General features: G+C 52.7%; 1 protein-coding gene across 2 annotated transcripts; it reads left to right on the top strand.

The window, feature by feature from the left end:
* The first annotated feature begins 8 nt into the window (after positions 1 to 8).
* Positions 9 to 1,319, top strand: LOC119269509 (probable signal peptidase complex subunit 1). 2 transcript variants are annotated; one of them, XM_037551359.1, is made up of 3 exons: positions 9 to 151; positions 339 to 603; positions 1,189 to 1,319. In XM_037551359.1, the coding sequence occupies exons 2-3, from the start codon at positions 339 to 341 to the stop codon at positions 1,317 to 1,319; spliced, it is 396 nt and encodes a 131-aa protein (XP_037407256.1). In that variant the 5' UTR covers positions 9 to 151. The 2 variants fall into 2 exon arrangements, with proteins under 2 accessions (XP_037407256.1, XP_037407257.1); XM_037551360.1 differs by lacking the exon at positions 1,189 to 1,319 and having other exon boundaries at positions 339 to 858.
* Positions 1,320 to 11,798: the final 10,479 nt, after the last annotated feature.

Genomic DNA, 11,798 nt, shown 5'->3' with positions numbered 1-11,798 from the left:
ATCCCCTCTGCACCTAGACGCACCTATTTCCGATAGGCAGGCCGGCGCTGCGAACCCACGACAGATCTCCCTATTGTCGCCATCTCTCTCACGGTCCTCTTCCCCTCCGGCGACTCCAGCGCGCGGCACGGCCGGCAAGGCGGCAAGCAAGGTAATACTCCGCACCCATCCTTCTCGTCCTCCTCTTCTCGCCCCTATAATCCTTCCAAGAATTCCTCTTATGTCGACATGGATCCACGGAAACCACGTCCCGGCGCCCCAGATCCATCCACGATCCGCCCCTTTTCTTGTACCAATCGAACCACCTGACCCCCGTCCTCTCCTTTCTTGGTGCGTAGATGGATTGGCAGGGGCAGAAGAGCGCGGAGATGCTGATGCAGGTGCTGCTGGTGGCGTCGGCGGTGGCGGCGTTCCTGGTCGGGTACGCGATGGCCGACTTCCAGCTGATGCTGCTCGTCTACGCCGGCGGGGTTGTCCTCACGGCGCTCGTCACCGTCCCCAACTGGCCGTTCTTCAACCGGCACCCGCTCAAGTGGCTCGACGCCGCCGAGGCTGATCGCCACCCCCGCCCGCAGATCAGCAGCGCACCAGCGACGACCGGGGGTAAGAAGAAGACCGGGAAGAACAAGTAGTCATGTTACTTATTGGTCCATGTGTCGCAGACATGTTTTATGATATATCAGTTGCAGAACTTCTGAGTATGACATGCTAGATGTTGTGTTACCTGAATGTTTTATATGACAAAAAATTAGCTTCCTTCTTGGTGTCTGGATGTCTGCTTTCATGGTGCTGAAAAGCCTGGTCACCTATATATGCTCAATACGGGCAGTGCCTATCAAAAGAAAGGAAATTATAGCATGTGCTCAGTTCTATCATGTGATTTTGAAACTAAATGCTTTGTTGCCACTCTGGAGTATGGAAAGGACTGGTGAGTTCTTAACAATTGCCAGGATATGAGTTGTGACTGTTGGTCATTGCAAAATTAAGATACCTTGAGAACTGCCTTGATTTGCCCGGGTGGTTTCAGGTTAAGCTGTGCCTACAAATTTTCTACAGTATCATTTTTTGCTCTCAGTTTTGCTGTTAAGTGCAATCTATGCTTAGCTACTGTTTTGCTGGTCGTTAGATGCGTGATGATAGACTGCGTTGTAGCATTTTATTGGTATCTCTGGTGTTTGTTTGTTTCAGTCATCATGATGTTCAAGAATACCATGCATGATGGAGCTTTTGTGCGTTCTGAGTTCATCATTAACCTGTTGTTAATGGTCAACGTTGCAACTGGAAAATATTGGTCATCCCTAGTTAGTTTCTTTGTCTAATACAACCTCGGTCCGAATTACTTGTCTTAGATTTGTTCAGACAAGGATGTATCTAGACAAGTGTAAATCTAAGACAAGTAATTTGGGACGGAGGGAGTATTTGATTGAGGTGGCATCTAACATGGTTGTCTGAAGGGGACAACTTGAACACCTTCAAGAGTCAAATTGAGTTTTTTTTTCAGACTTTATCTCTGACCTTTGAGACTTCAGGGTACCAAACATGTATTCAGAAATGCTTTTGTTGGGGTAAAATAAACTTCCGGTTATGCTCCCCTAGTTATACGGCCATATCTTAGTCATGTTGTAATAATTTTTTAACTAAGGGAGAACCTTCAACCACTATGTCTCAACATTTGGGCTGTCTTATTGCCAATACTTCTGTCCCACCATTGTTTGTCATATCAAAATCTTAACATCAGCCACACTTGAGCCACCACAGAAACTGGATGATTTTTGTATTTCGATGTACTCCCTCCATCTGAAAAAACTTGTCCCTCAAATGGGTGTATCTAGCACCAAGTTAGTGCTAGATACATCCATTTGAGGAACAAGTTTGGGACAAGTTTTTTCGGACGGAGGGAGTACTTTTTTTTTTGAAACGAAAGGGGTTGCCCCCCTGCCCAAACTTTTTATTAAAAAAGCAAAGGCAACCATAGCAGACTGTTTTTTTTTGCGGGAAACTTCGAGCTTTATTCAACTATTCTCTGTTCCCGCACGATCAGCCAAAACGCTGGTCATGAGGAAGCCAGGGGGGAGTCCATCCAGCACTCGGTGATCCCCAAGGTGCAAGCATGTTTAGCACACAAGTGGGCCGACATATTAGAGTTTCTCGATACATGTTGAACATCAAAAGATAGAAAAGATAAGGCTAGCTCTTCTATTTCTAATAATAGCGGCGCTACGATGGAGCGCGAAAACCGTCGCGAGTGCCATAGCTGAACCAATTCTAAGCAATCTGTTTCCATGAGCACTTGCGAAAAGCCTTGAAGTTGTGCGAATATCACCCCATCTCGCAAAGCAGACGCCTCGGGGTAGGGCTTACTCCAGGCTGCCAAGAAGGTCGAGGAAGTCCGTGCCACTCCTCCAGCTCCACTTCTATGTTCAAGCACTGAAACACTAGCATCTGTGTTTACCTTTGTCCAGCCTTGATACGGTGGCCTCCAGCCATAGCTAGGTAGATCCTTCGTCTATTCCAAGGGAAGCTCCATCAAGGCAAGAGTTTCTCTTATACGTTGAGAGATTGCATCGGGTTCATACTTGCTCTGTCATGCGTTATATTATTGCGAGAGGTCCAAATAACCCACATGATAGTAACAATTTTTGCCAGATCACTCTATGAGAACCAAGAGTCGCAAAGAATATCCCTACACCAAGTCATAGGGTGTAACTCCGGTAGCTTGACTTGCAACCATTTTCGAGCTTCTGTCCAGAAAGTTTGAGCATGTGAACACTTGATCAAAGCATGCATCAAATCTTCATCAGCTCTCATGCACACCTTGCATCGTGCTATGGTTGCAATATGCATGTACTGTAGTGTGCTCTCCACTGGAAGAATGCCACGGAGGACCCTCCATCAAAACACACGTACCTTAGGTAGCACTTTGAGCTTCCAAAGACGAGTCCATAACTGCTTATTATTCTCTGAAGATTCTGTAGTCGCCCCTTCCTCTAGAGTTGAATGCTCGTTATGAGTCATTAGAGCGCGATACGCTGACTTCACAGTATAGGAACCCGACCTCTCATGATCCCAAGCCCAATAATCATCACCACCTCCTTGTCTGAGTGGAATATTTAAAATAGCATCAGCATCCGATGGGATAAAATTTTCTCAAACAACGCCAGCTTTCCAAGACCAAGTCACATCATCGATCAAGTCTGAAACAAGATTAATAGGTGATGTACCTATCTGTGCAGTGGGCCGCAACGAAAGCTTGCCTGGTAGCCATCCATCCTGCCACACGCGCGTGGACGAGCCATCGCCAATCCGTTTTAGCAGGCCAGTCTCCAGTGCCGCCTTCCCGGCAACGATTGCTCGCCAGGTAGCCGAAGCGTTACAAGGAACAATAGCATGCATAAAATCCGTGTTCGGGAAATAGCGGCCTTTTAACACCTACAAAAAGAGGGGTACACTTTTTGTACCCCTATAACTGTGCACGGGCAGTCTGAGCCACGGGCACCACCACACTGAGCAAGGCAATGGAGGTGAGCCAAGGTAAGGCCGAAGCTCAGGAGAAGCAGAACGACGCCAAGACCAAGACCACAGAGAGCAAAGGGGACGAAGCGGACCCCCCGGCAAGATCCTTGTCGGGAGGCGATTTTAGCAAACCCGGCAAGACCCTTGCCATGGCAGCTCGCCCCACGCCTGCGGAGTGAGTCACCCTTGAGTCCACTGCCCCCATGGGGCAAGGATTCGGGAGACATCCCCGTGGTGGCATGCAGATCTTTATGAAGGCATTCAAGATCAGATACACCCTTTAGAAGATGATGATCCTTGGCGGGATCCCAGCCAAGGAAGACCACAAGGCCCCCGGCAAGAGCCTTGTCGGGGATGACAGCAGGCGCCACGGCAAGACCCTTGCCGGGGCCCCGGCAAGGCCCTTGCCGAGAACACCCGTAGGGCCACCATCAGGCCCACGCCAGTCAAACCTCCACCACCGTTCACATGCAGCTGCCGACCCAACCAGCTGAGCAGGCACCTGCGTGGCAGCATGCAGATCTTCGTGGAGACCTACCACTGCGCCACCTCAGGTGCCTGCCTGCCTACATGGCACCGCGGGCGCCGCTGGCCAGGGCGCGTGTCAACACGAGAGGGAGCGGCGACAGACGAGACAGGGCTCTCCCCCATCCCCATTAAAGCAAGCACACCTGGGCAAGACGCATTAAATGCGCCTTGTCATGTAATGCGAGGGATAACCTCACATCACTGTTCCCTTTCCACCTCCTGGTGCTACTGTGGCAACCCCTTTCCTATAAAAGGAGGCCCGAGGTGACCAGGAAGAGGATTCGGCTTTTTGGAGCTCCTCACGCCCCATAGCTAGCTCAAGAACATAGATATGCAATCCACCAAAGCAGGAGTAGGGTTTTACGCATCCTCGCGGCCCGAACCTGGATAAACGAACTGTGTGCTACCTGTTAGATCCGCTCTTCTCACGACCCCGCGCCCCGCAACCGTAGCAGGGATTCTTGTGATCCCATAGGTGTCGTTCATCACCGACATCTTTGGCGCGCTAGGTAGGGCGCAGTTGTGAGAATCGGCTTTAGCAGTTAGTTCGACACTTCTTCATCATCATGGCGCCCAAGAAGAAGACGATGGTGGCGGTTGGCCCGTCGGAAGCCGGACATCCCGTCCCGACGCGGGCGAGCAGCGGACCGGTTGCAGAAAGGACCTGGGGCGCCGTTCGCGAACACCAACACCGTCCCAGCAGCCAGAGTTTGGGAGACGGCGATGTTCGTGCGCCTGGTAACGGGCCGCACGCCGCCAAATCCAAAGACGGAGCCAGGCCCTCCGCGGGTGGCGCGGGGCCTTCCAAGATCGCTACCGCCCTGCCCGAAGGCGATGCGAGGGCCTCCAAGACTCCCACGCCGGCACCGACGGCGCGCTCCTCTCAAACGGCGCGTGACGAACGACGCAATCACGCAGAAGACCCCGGGCGACGCCGCCGGAAGAGCCCCGAGCGCCACTCCCGGGAGGTAGAAGACCTGCTCGCTCGCCGAGGCGCTGGTGAAGATGGCATGCGACCGCGGGGTCGTGATAGAGCTCCTTCTGACATGGTCAGAAGTCGAAGCGCGTCGCGATCCGTGCAGGTTTCGCTGCCACCAACGCCAGCAGAAGCCCTGGCGCGCGCACGGTTGCTCCTCGATTTTCCTCCCACTACGGGGAAACTTGACAAATGGAGAGCCACTATCCGAAGCCTTGTTGCGGTGGCCAACAAAGACGAACCGAGTCCGGTGGAGCCCCCGAGTCGACGCTCCGACGGAGTCCCACGCACCAGTGGCAGGAAAGCCGGCAGCGCCGCGACCATGGTGCACTCGCCTCCTCCTCGCCCGGTACCGCGGACGCCAGCCCGTCGCGACGTTGCGGGCGACGAAATCTCCATAGCGTCGTCCGACCCGCAGACCCACTATGACCAGCGCCAATTCCTTCGGGAACGAGAACATGAAGACGCTCGAACCACTATCGAGCGCCGGCGCGGAGCGCGCCACCAGTCAGACAGGCGAGCAGGGCCTGCTGTGAACCACCCGGCACCGGAGAGCCCTGGAGGCCTACCTTACGAGGTAGGCTGCCCGGCTTTTACCCGTGAGCTGCGGCAGTTCCAGTGGCCCACTCACCGCACTTTCAAACCTGACGTGGGCGAAAAGTACAGCGGCAAGACCCACCCGTCCGAGTTCCTCAGCATCTACACCATTGCAATGCAAGTTGCCGGAGCTCGTGACGATAAGGTGCTTGCGAATTACTTTCCGTTGGCTCTTAAACCCAACGCCATGTCGTGGTTGATGCACTTGCCGGTAGACTCTATTTCCTCCTAGTCGGATTTGTGCCATGAGTTTGTGGGCGCCTTTACTGGAGGCCACCAAGGCCATGGCCAAGCGAGCGACTTGCACATCATTCCCCAGAAGGGAGGCGAGAGTCTCCGCAAGTATATACAGAGGTTCAGCTGGATACATTACAATATCCCTGATGTTCACCCTGCCGCCATCATCAGCGCGTTCCATCAGAACGTGCGTAACCGCAAGATGCGCGAAGTGTTGGCAATGAACAAGGTGAAAGATGTAGCAGAACTCTATGTTCTTGCTGACAGATGTGCCCGGGCTGAAGAGGGAAGGAAGTACCCCGACGAAGATGCCGGCGTGGAAACCGACTCCTCAGATGAAGATACCGCCGCCTCGGCGAAGAAGGGCCGGCGCCACAACAGGAAGCGCAAAGGTAAAGCCGTGCTTGCCGTTGAGGGATCTGGAGACACCAGCTCCACCAAGAAAACCAAGGCAGATGACCCCGGCAAGGAAATTGCCGGATGTGTCGCCTGCCGGGCCTTGGCGGTTGCCGAGAAGCCAGGAAACTCCGACAAGCGATACTGCAAGATCCATCGCACCAAAGGCCATGCTCTCCAAGACTGCCGACAGGTTGAGCTCCTCGCTGAGAAGCAGAGGGCTGAATATGAGAGGCGGGACAAGGAGAAGGGCCAAGACGGTGCTGAGGGGTCCGGCAAGAAGCATGACGGCCAGGCGGGCCGTCGCGGCAAGGATAAACAACCGGAGAGGCCCGTCCGGGGCCGTGACAAAAAGCCAGACGACGACGATCATGAAGAGGATGACGAATCCGGTGACCAAGAGTTTCAGAAAGCTACAGAGGCCATGTGCGTCGACGGCGGCGCCTCGCTGCATACTTCTCACCACCAGCTTAAACAGTGGGCGCGTGAGATTACAGCGGCAGAGCCGTCGTTTGATGCCCGAAGGCCGCTGAAGTGGTCCAGCACACCTATCATTTTTTACACTGAGGATCACCCTGATCGCACTACTGCGGTCGGGTGCTTGCCATTGTTGGTTTCACCAACAATACGCAACCTCAAGGTGACAAAGATGCTAGTCGATGGCGGGGCCGGTCTGAACTTGATCTCGCCTGCCGTGATCGAGAAACTGCAGATTCCTGATGGAGACCTCGAAGAGATGGGCATGTTTTAGGGGGTCAACCCGGGAAGAAGCCAACCTAAGGGAAAGGTCATGCTGCCCGTGACTTTTGGAAGTGACCTGAACTACAGGACGGAGAGGATCGTGTTTGATATTGCCAAGATCCCCTTGCCCTACAACAGGATCCTTGGCCGCCCAGCGCTGGCCAAGTTCATGGTGGCGTCACACTACGCCTACAACATCCTGAAGATGCCAGGACCTGTGACGATCATCACCATCCCCTCCGATAAGAAAGATGCGCTGATTTGCGCTGACCAACTATACCAGCAAGCAGTTGCAGCAGCTGCCGCCACTAGGGCACTTGCTCCTGCCGCTGGGACCCCGGGAGGGAAGAAGAAGAAGAAGAAGACCGGTGAGACCTCAGACACCCACTCCGGCAAGCGCACCTCTTCGGAGTGTAGCGCTCCCGTCGAGGACGTGCTAGAGAGATCCACCGGCGGAAACAAGAAGCCTAGGGCCATACCGCCGGGAACCAAGAAGGTTTCCATTAATAAGGATGGCACGGGAGGAGCTTTCACCATAAGCTCCACCCTTGATGACAAATAGGAAGACGCGCTCGTCACCTTCCTACGGGCGAATGTCGATGTGTTTGCATGGCAAGCTTCCGACATCCCTGGCGTTCCCAGGGAGGTGATTGAGCACCACCTTGCTGTCTGTCCTCAGCGCGGCCCATCAAGTAGAAGGTCAGAAAGCAAGCTTTGGAACGACAAGAATTCATCACAAAGGAGATCCGGAAACTGGAAGAAGCGGGTTTGGTAAGAGGAGTGCTCCATCCAACGTGGTTGGCCAATCTGGTCATAGTGCGCAAGGCTAATGGGAAGTGGAGGCCGTGTATTGATTACACAAATATCAATAAGGCTTGTCCTAAGGACCCCTTCCCGTTGCCGCGCATCGACCAGATTGTTGACTCCACAGCTGGGTGTGATCTGTTGTCATTCCTCGATGCCTACTCCGGCTACCACCAGATCTTCATGACAAGAGAAGACGAAGAGAAGACAGCATTCATCACCCCATGTAGTACGTATTGTTTCATACGGATGCCTTTCGGGCTGAAGAGTGCTGGTTCGACGTTTGCGAGGGCGGTCCAAATTGGTTTTGAACCCCAGCTCCATAGAAATATGGAAGCTTATATGGATGACATAGTGGTCAAAACCAAGGACAGGGCAACCCTCATACCAGACTTGCAAGAAACATTTGCAAACCTGCGCAAGATCAATCTCAAGCTGAACCCTGAGAAGTGCGTCTTTGGCGTCCCGTCCGGCAAGCTTCTCGGGTTCTTTGTGTCACGGCGTGGGATAGAGGCCAATCCGGACAAGATCAAAGCTATAGAGCAGATTGAAGCACCCAAGTGAATCAAGGATGTGCGTCGGCTTGCTGGTTGCGTCGCTGCCATGGGCAGATTCATTTCCAAGTCTGCCGAGCGCGCCCTTCCCTTTTTCAAGATCCTGAAAAAGGCGGGCCTGATGGAGTGGACGCCAGAAGCCGAAGCAGCATTGCAAGATTTGAAGAAGTACCTCTCCTCCGCGCCGATACTGGTTGCGCCTAGGCCACAGGAGCCGTTGCTGCTATACCTGGCGGCAACGAACTAGGTGGTCAGCGCCGCACTAGTGGCGCAGAGAGAGGTTGGCGACGAGGTAATGGCAGCGACAGAGCCCGATACCACCAATGCAGAGACGACACGGCCGGTTGAAGTGCCGCCAAAGAAGAAAATGATGCAGCACCCGGTCTACTTTGTCAGTTCCCTCCTGCAGGGAGCTAGATCAAGGTACTCCGGCGTGCAGAAACTGCTCTTCGGCCTTCTTATGGCCTCGAGGAAGCTGCGTCACTACTTCCAGGCACACGAGATCACTGTCGTCACTCGCCTCCCTCTGCAACGGATATTGCACAATCCAGATGCAACGGGAAGAGTTATGGAATGGGCACTGGAGCTGTCTAGATTTGGCCTCAAGTTTGAGAGTACTTCGACGATTCAGAGCCGAGTCCTGGTGGAGTTCATTGCGGAATGGACCGCAACACCTGACGAAGAAGCCCAAGAGACTGCTCTCCCCGGCAAGGAGGCAAGTTGCAGTTGGATCATGTACTTTGATGGAGCTTTCTCCTTACACGGCGCCGGGGCTGGCGTACTGCTTGTACGTGATCCAGGGAGGTGTCAACAAACAATACGGCAGAGTACGAGGGGCTGCTTGCCGGTCTTAGGATCGCGGCGGACCTCGAAATCAAGAAGCTCATCGTCAGGGGCGACCCGCAGCTCGTCGTCAAGCAAGTCAACAAGGACTACCAGAGCCCGTTGATGAAGGCCTACGTCGATGAAGTGAGAAAGCTGGAAGAGCGTTTCGACGGTATAAAGGCTGAATACGTTCCCGAGCGGAGAACGATATCGCCGATTACCTGTCAAAACGCGCTGCCCTCAAGCTACTTGTGAAACCAGGTACCTTTGTGCTCCAGCTAACTCAGCCATCCGTTGATCCATCAACAGAGCAGAACAAGAGGAGGAAATCAGGACCCGGCAAGTACTTTCCCGCCGAGCTCCCCGGAGCCGCCAGCAAGGATGTTGCCAGGGACACTGAGCCCGCCACGGGACGGCTAGCTCCGGCGGAGCGTCAAGCTCTTGCCGTCGAGACAGCCGTTCCTATAGCGGAGGAAATGCCTTTAGTCCTCGCCATCGAGCCCCAGGCTCCAGCGTGGGAACAGCATACCGTCCGATTCCTCCAAACAGGGGAACTTCCTGAAGAGCGGGAAGAAGCGGAAAAAGTAGCCCATCGCTCTACCATGTACCAGTTCGTTGATGACGTCCTGTACAGAAAGAGGCTGAACGGTGTAAAATTGAAGTGTATCCCTCGGGAGGAAGGACTGGAGCTGTTGGCGGAGATACACGGAGGCATATGTGGATCCCACATCGGATCAAGGGCCCTTGTCGGCAAGGCATTCCGGCAAGGCTTCTTCTGGCCCACCACCCTCCAGGATGCGACGACACTAGTCACCAGGTGTGAAGCGTGTCAGTTCCATTCAAAGAAGCTTCATCAACCAGCTCAAGCCCTTCAAACCATTCCTCTCTCCTGGCCCTTCTCGGTCTGGGGGCTCGACATACTGGGCCCTTTCCCCCGCGCTGTCGGGGGCTTTGAGTACTTGTGTGTTGCAATCGACAAGTTCACAAAGTGGCCGGAGGTGGAGGCAGTGAGGAAGGTCACAGCTCAGTCAGCCGTCAAGTTCTTCAAGGGACTAGTGTGCCATTTTGGTGTACCCAACAAGATCATCACCGACAACGGTACACAGTTCACAAGCCGCACCTTCATGCAATATATCCAAGACCTCGGCAGCAAAGTCTGTTTCGCTTCCGTTGCTCACCCACGGAGCAATGGTCAAGCTGAGAGGGAAAACGCTGAAGTACTGTGAGGATTAAGGACCAAGACCTTTGAAAGAACATGCGGTGCCCCCATGTTTGGTTTTGGTAATTGATGACAATCTCTATGGACTAATGGTTGCCTTGAGTTATATTTGAAGGTTTTTGTCCATAGGCTTTTCTTGGAGTACATGTGTTGGTTTCAAGGAGAGTTTGTGTCAACCAAGGTGCTATTCAAGGAATTACCTAAAGATTGGTCTTGTGAGAGGTTGATCAAGACTAAGTCAAAGAGTGAATCAAGTTGACCAACCCACAAAGCGTAGAAGATGTACCGAGAGGGATCAAGTGATCCCATGGTATGGTAAGCATTGTCAATTACGCTTCGTGTACTAACCCATGGTCTTCGTGAGGGTTCTTTGTGGAGTTAGGTTGCGGTGTGCAAGTTCAAGTGGAGCATCACGAAGAGATCAAATGCTTGAAGCTTTCCATCCTTTGTGGTGACAATGGACTTGTGAAGATGTGCGGAAGAGTGGCTCACCCATAGTGGAGTATGGGGGAGCAATCAACTAGTCTTCATCAAGTCAACCCAATCAAGAAAGGTGGTCCAACTTGAGGGAGTCAAGATCGTGTTCATCTAGCTCAAGTGGACCATGTGCAAGGCAAAGGTTTGCCCTTGATAGGTTTTCTATTTTACCGGTCTCATGATGGTAGTTGGGAGACTGGGTTATAGGATTGATTGTCGTACTATCAAGGGGGGCTCTCGATGAGTAGCTTGACCGTATCGTTCGCTGAGATCTCAAACCATTGCATCCTTGCATCATCTTTCTTGGTTCTTGTTTGGTTCTCTTTGTGAGTCTTAGAGCTTATGGTCATCTTGATGACAAGCTTGAGTTCATCGAAAACGGAGTTCGCATGCGTCTTCTATGATATTTTCGGTGTTGTAGGTTTTACCGGTCTTATCCGAGGAAGTGTCCTCACCATTTTCTTATGGGCCTTTTCTAATTTGCTTCTTATTGTTATTTCTTTCAAGATTGTGTTAGCCCTTGTCGCTAGCTTTCCAACAAACTTGGTTTCATCGAAAACGGAGTTCGCATGCGTCTTCTATGATGTTTTCGGTGTTGGAGGTTTTACCAGTCTTTTCCGAGGAAGGGTTCTCACCATTTTCTTATGGGCCTTTTCTCATTTGCTTCTTATTGATATTTCTTTGAAGTTTGTGTTAGCCCTTGTCGCTAGCTTTCCAACAAACTTGGTTTCATTGAATTCGGAGTCCGTTTGCAAAAGTTGTGGCAGTTTTGGTGTTCTGAAAAGGCTGCAGCGGTACTACCGCGAATTGGAGCGGATGTAATTTTTTACTACCGCTCCAGAGCAGTACTACCGCGGCTCCTACAGCGGTAGTACCGCTCCGGACCAAAAACTCGTCCCAAGTCTTGCGGTGGTAGGCCCAGATGTATTTT

The sequence above is a fragment of the Triticum dicoccoides genome, chromosome 3A (genome assembly GCF_002162155.2).
Source record: "Triticum dicoccoides isolate Atlit2015 ecotype Zavitan chromosome 3A, WEW_v2.0, whole genome shotgun sequence".
Lineage (NCBI taxonomy): Eukaryota > Viridiplantae > Streptophyta > Magnoliopsida > Poales > Poaceae > Triticum > Triticum dicoccoides.
This window is presented reverse-complemented; position numbering and strand designations above follow the sequence as displayed.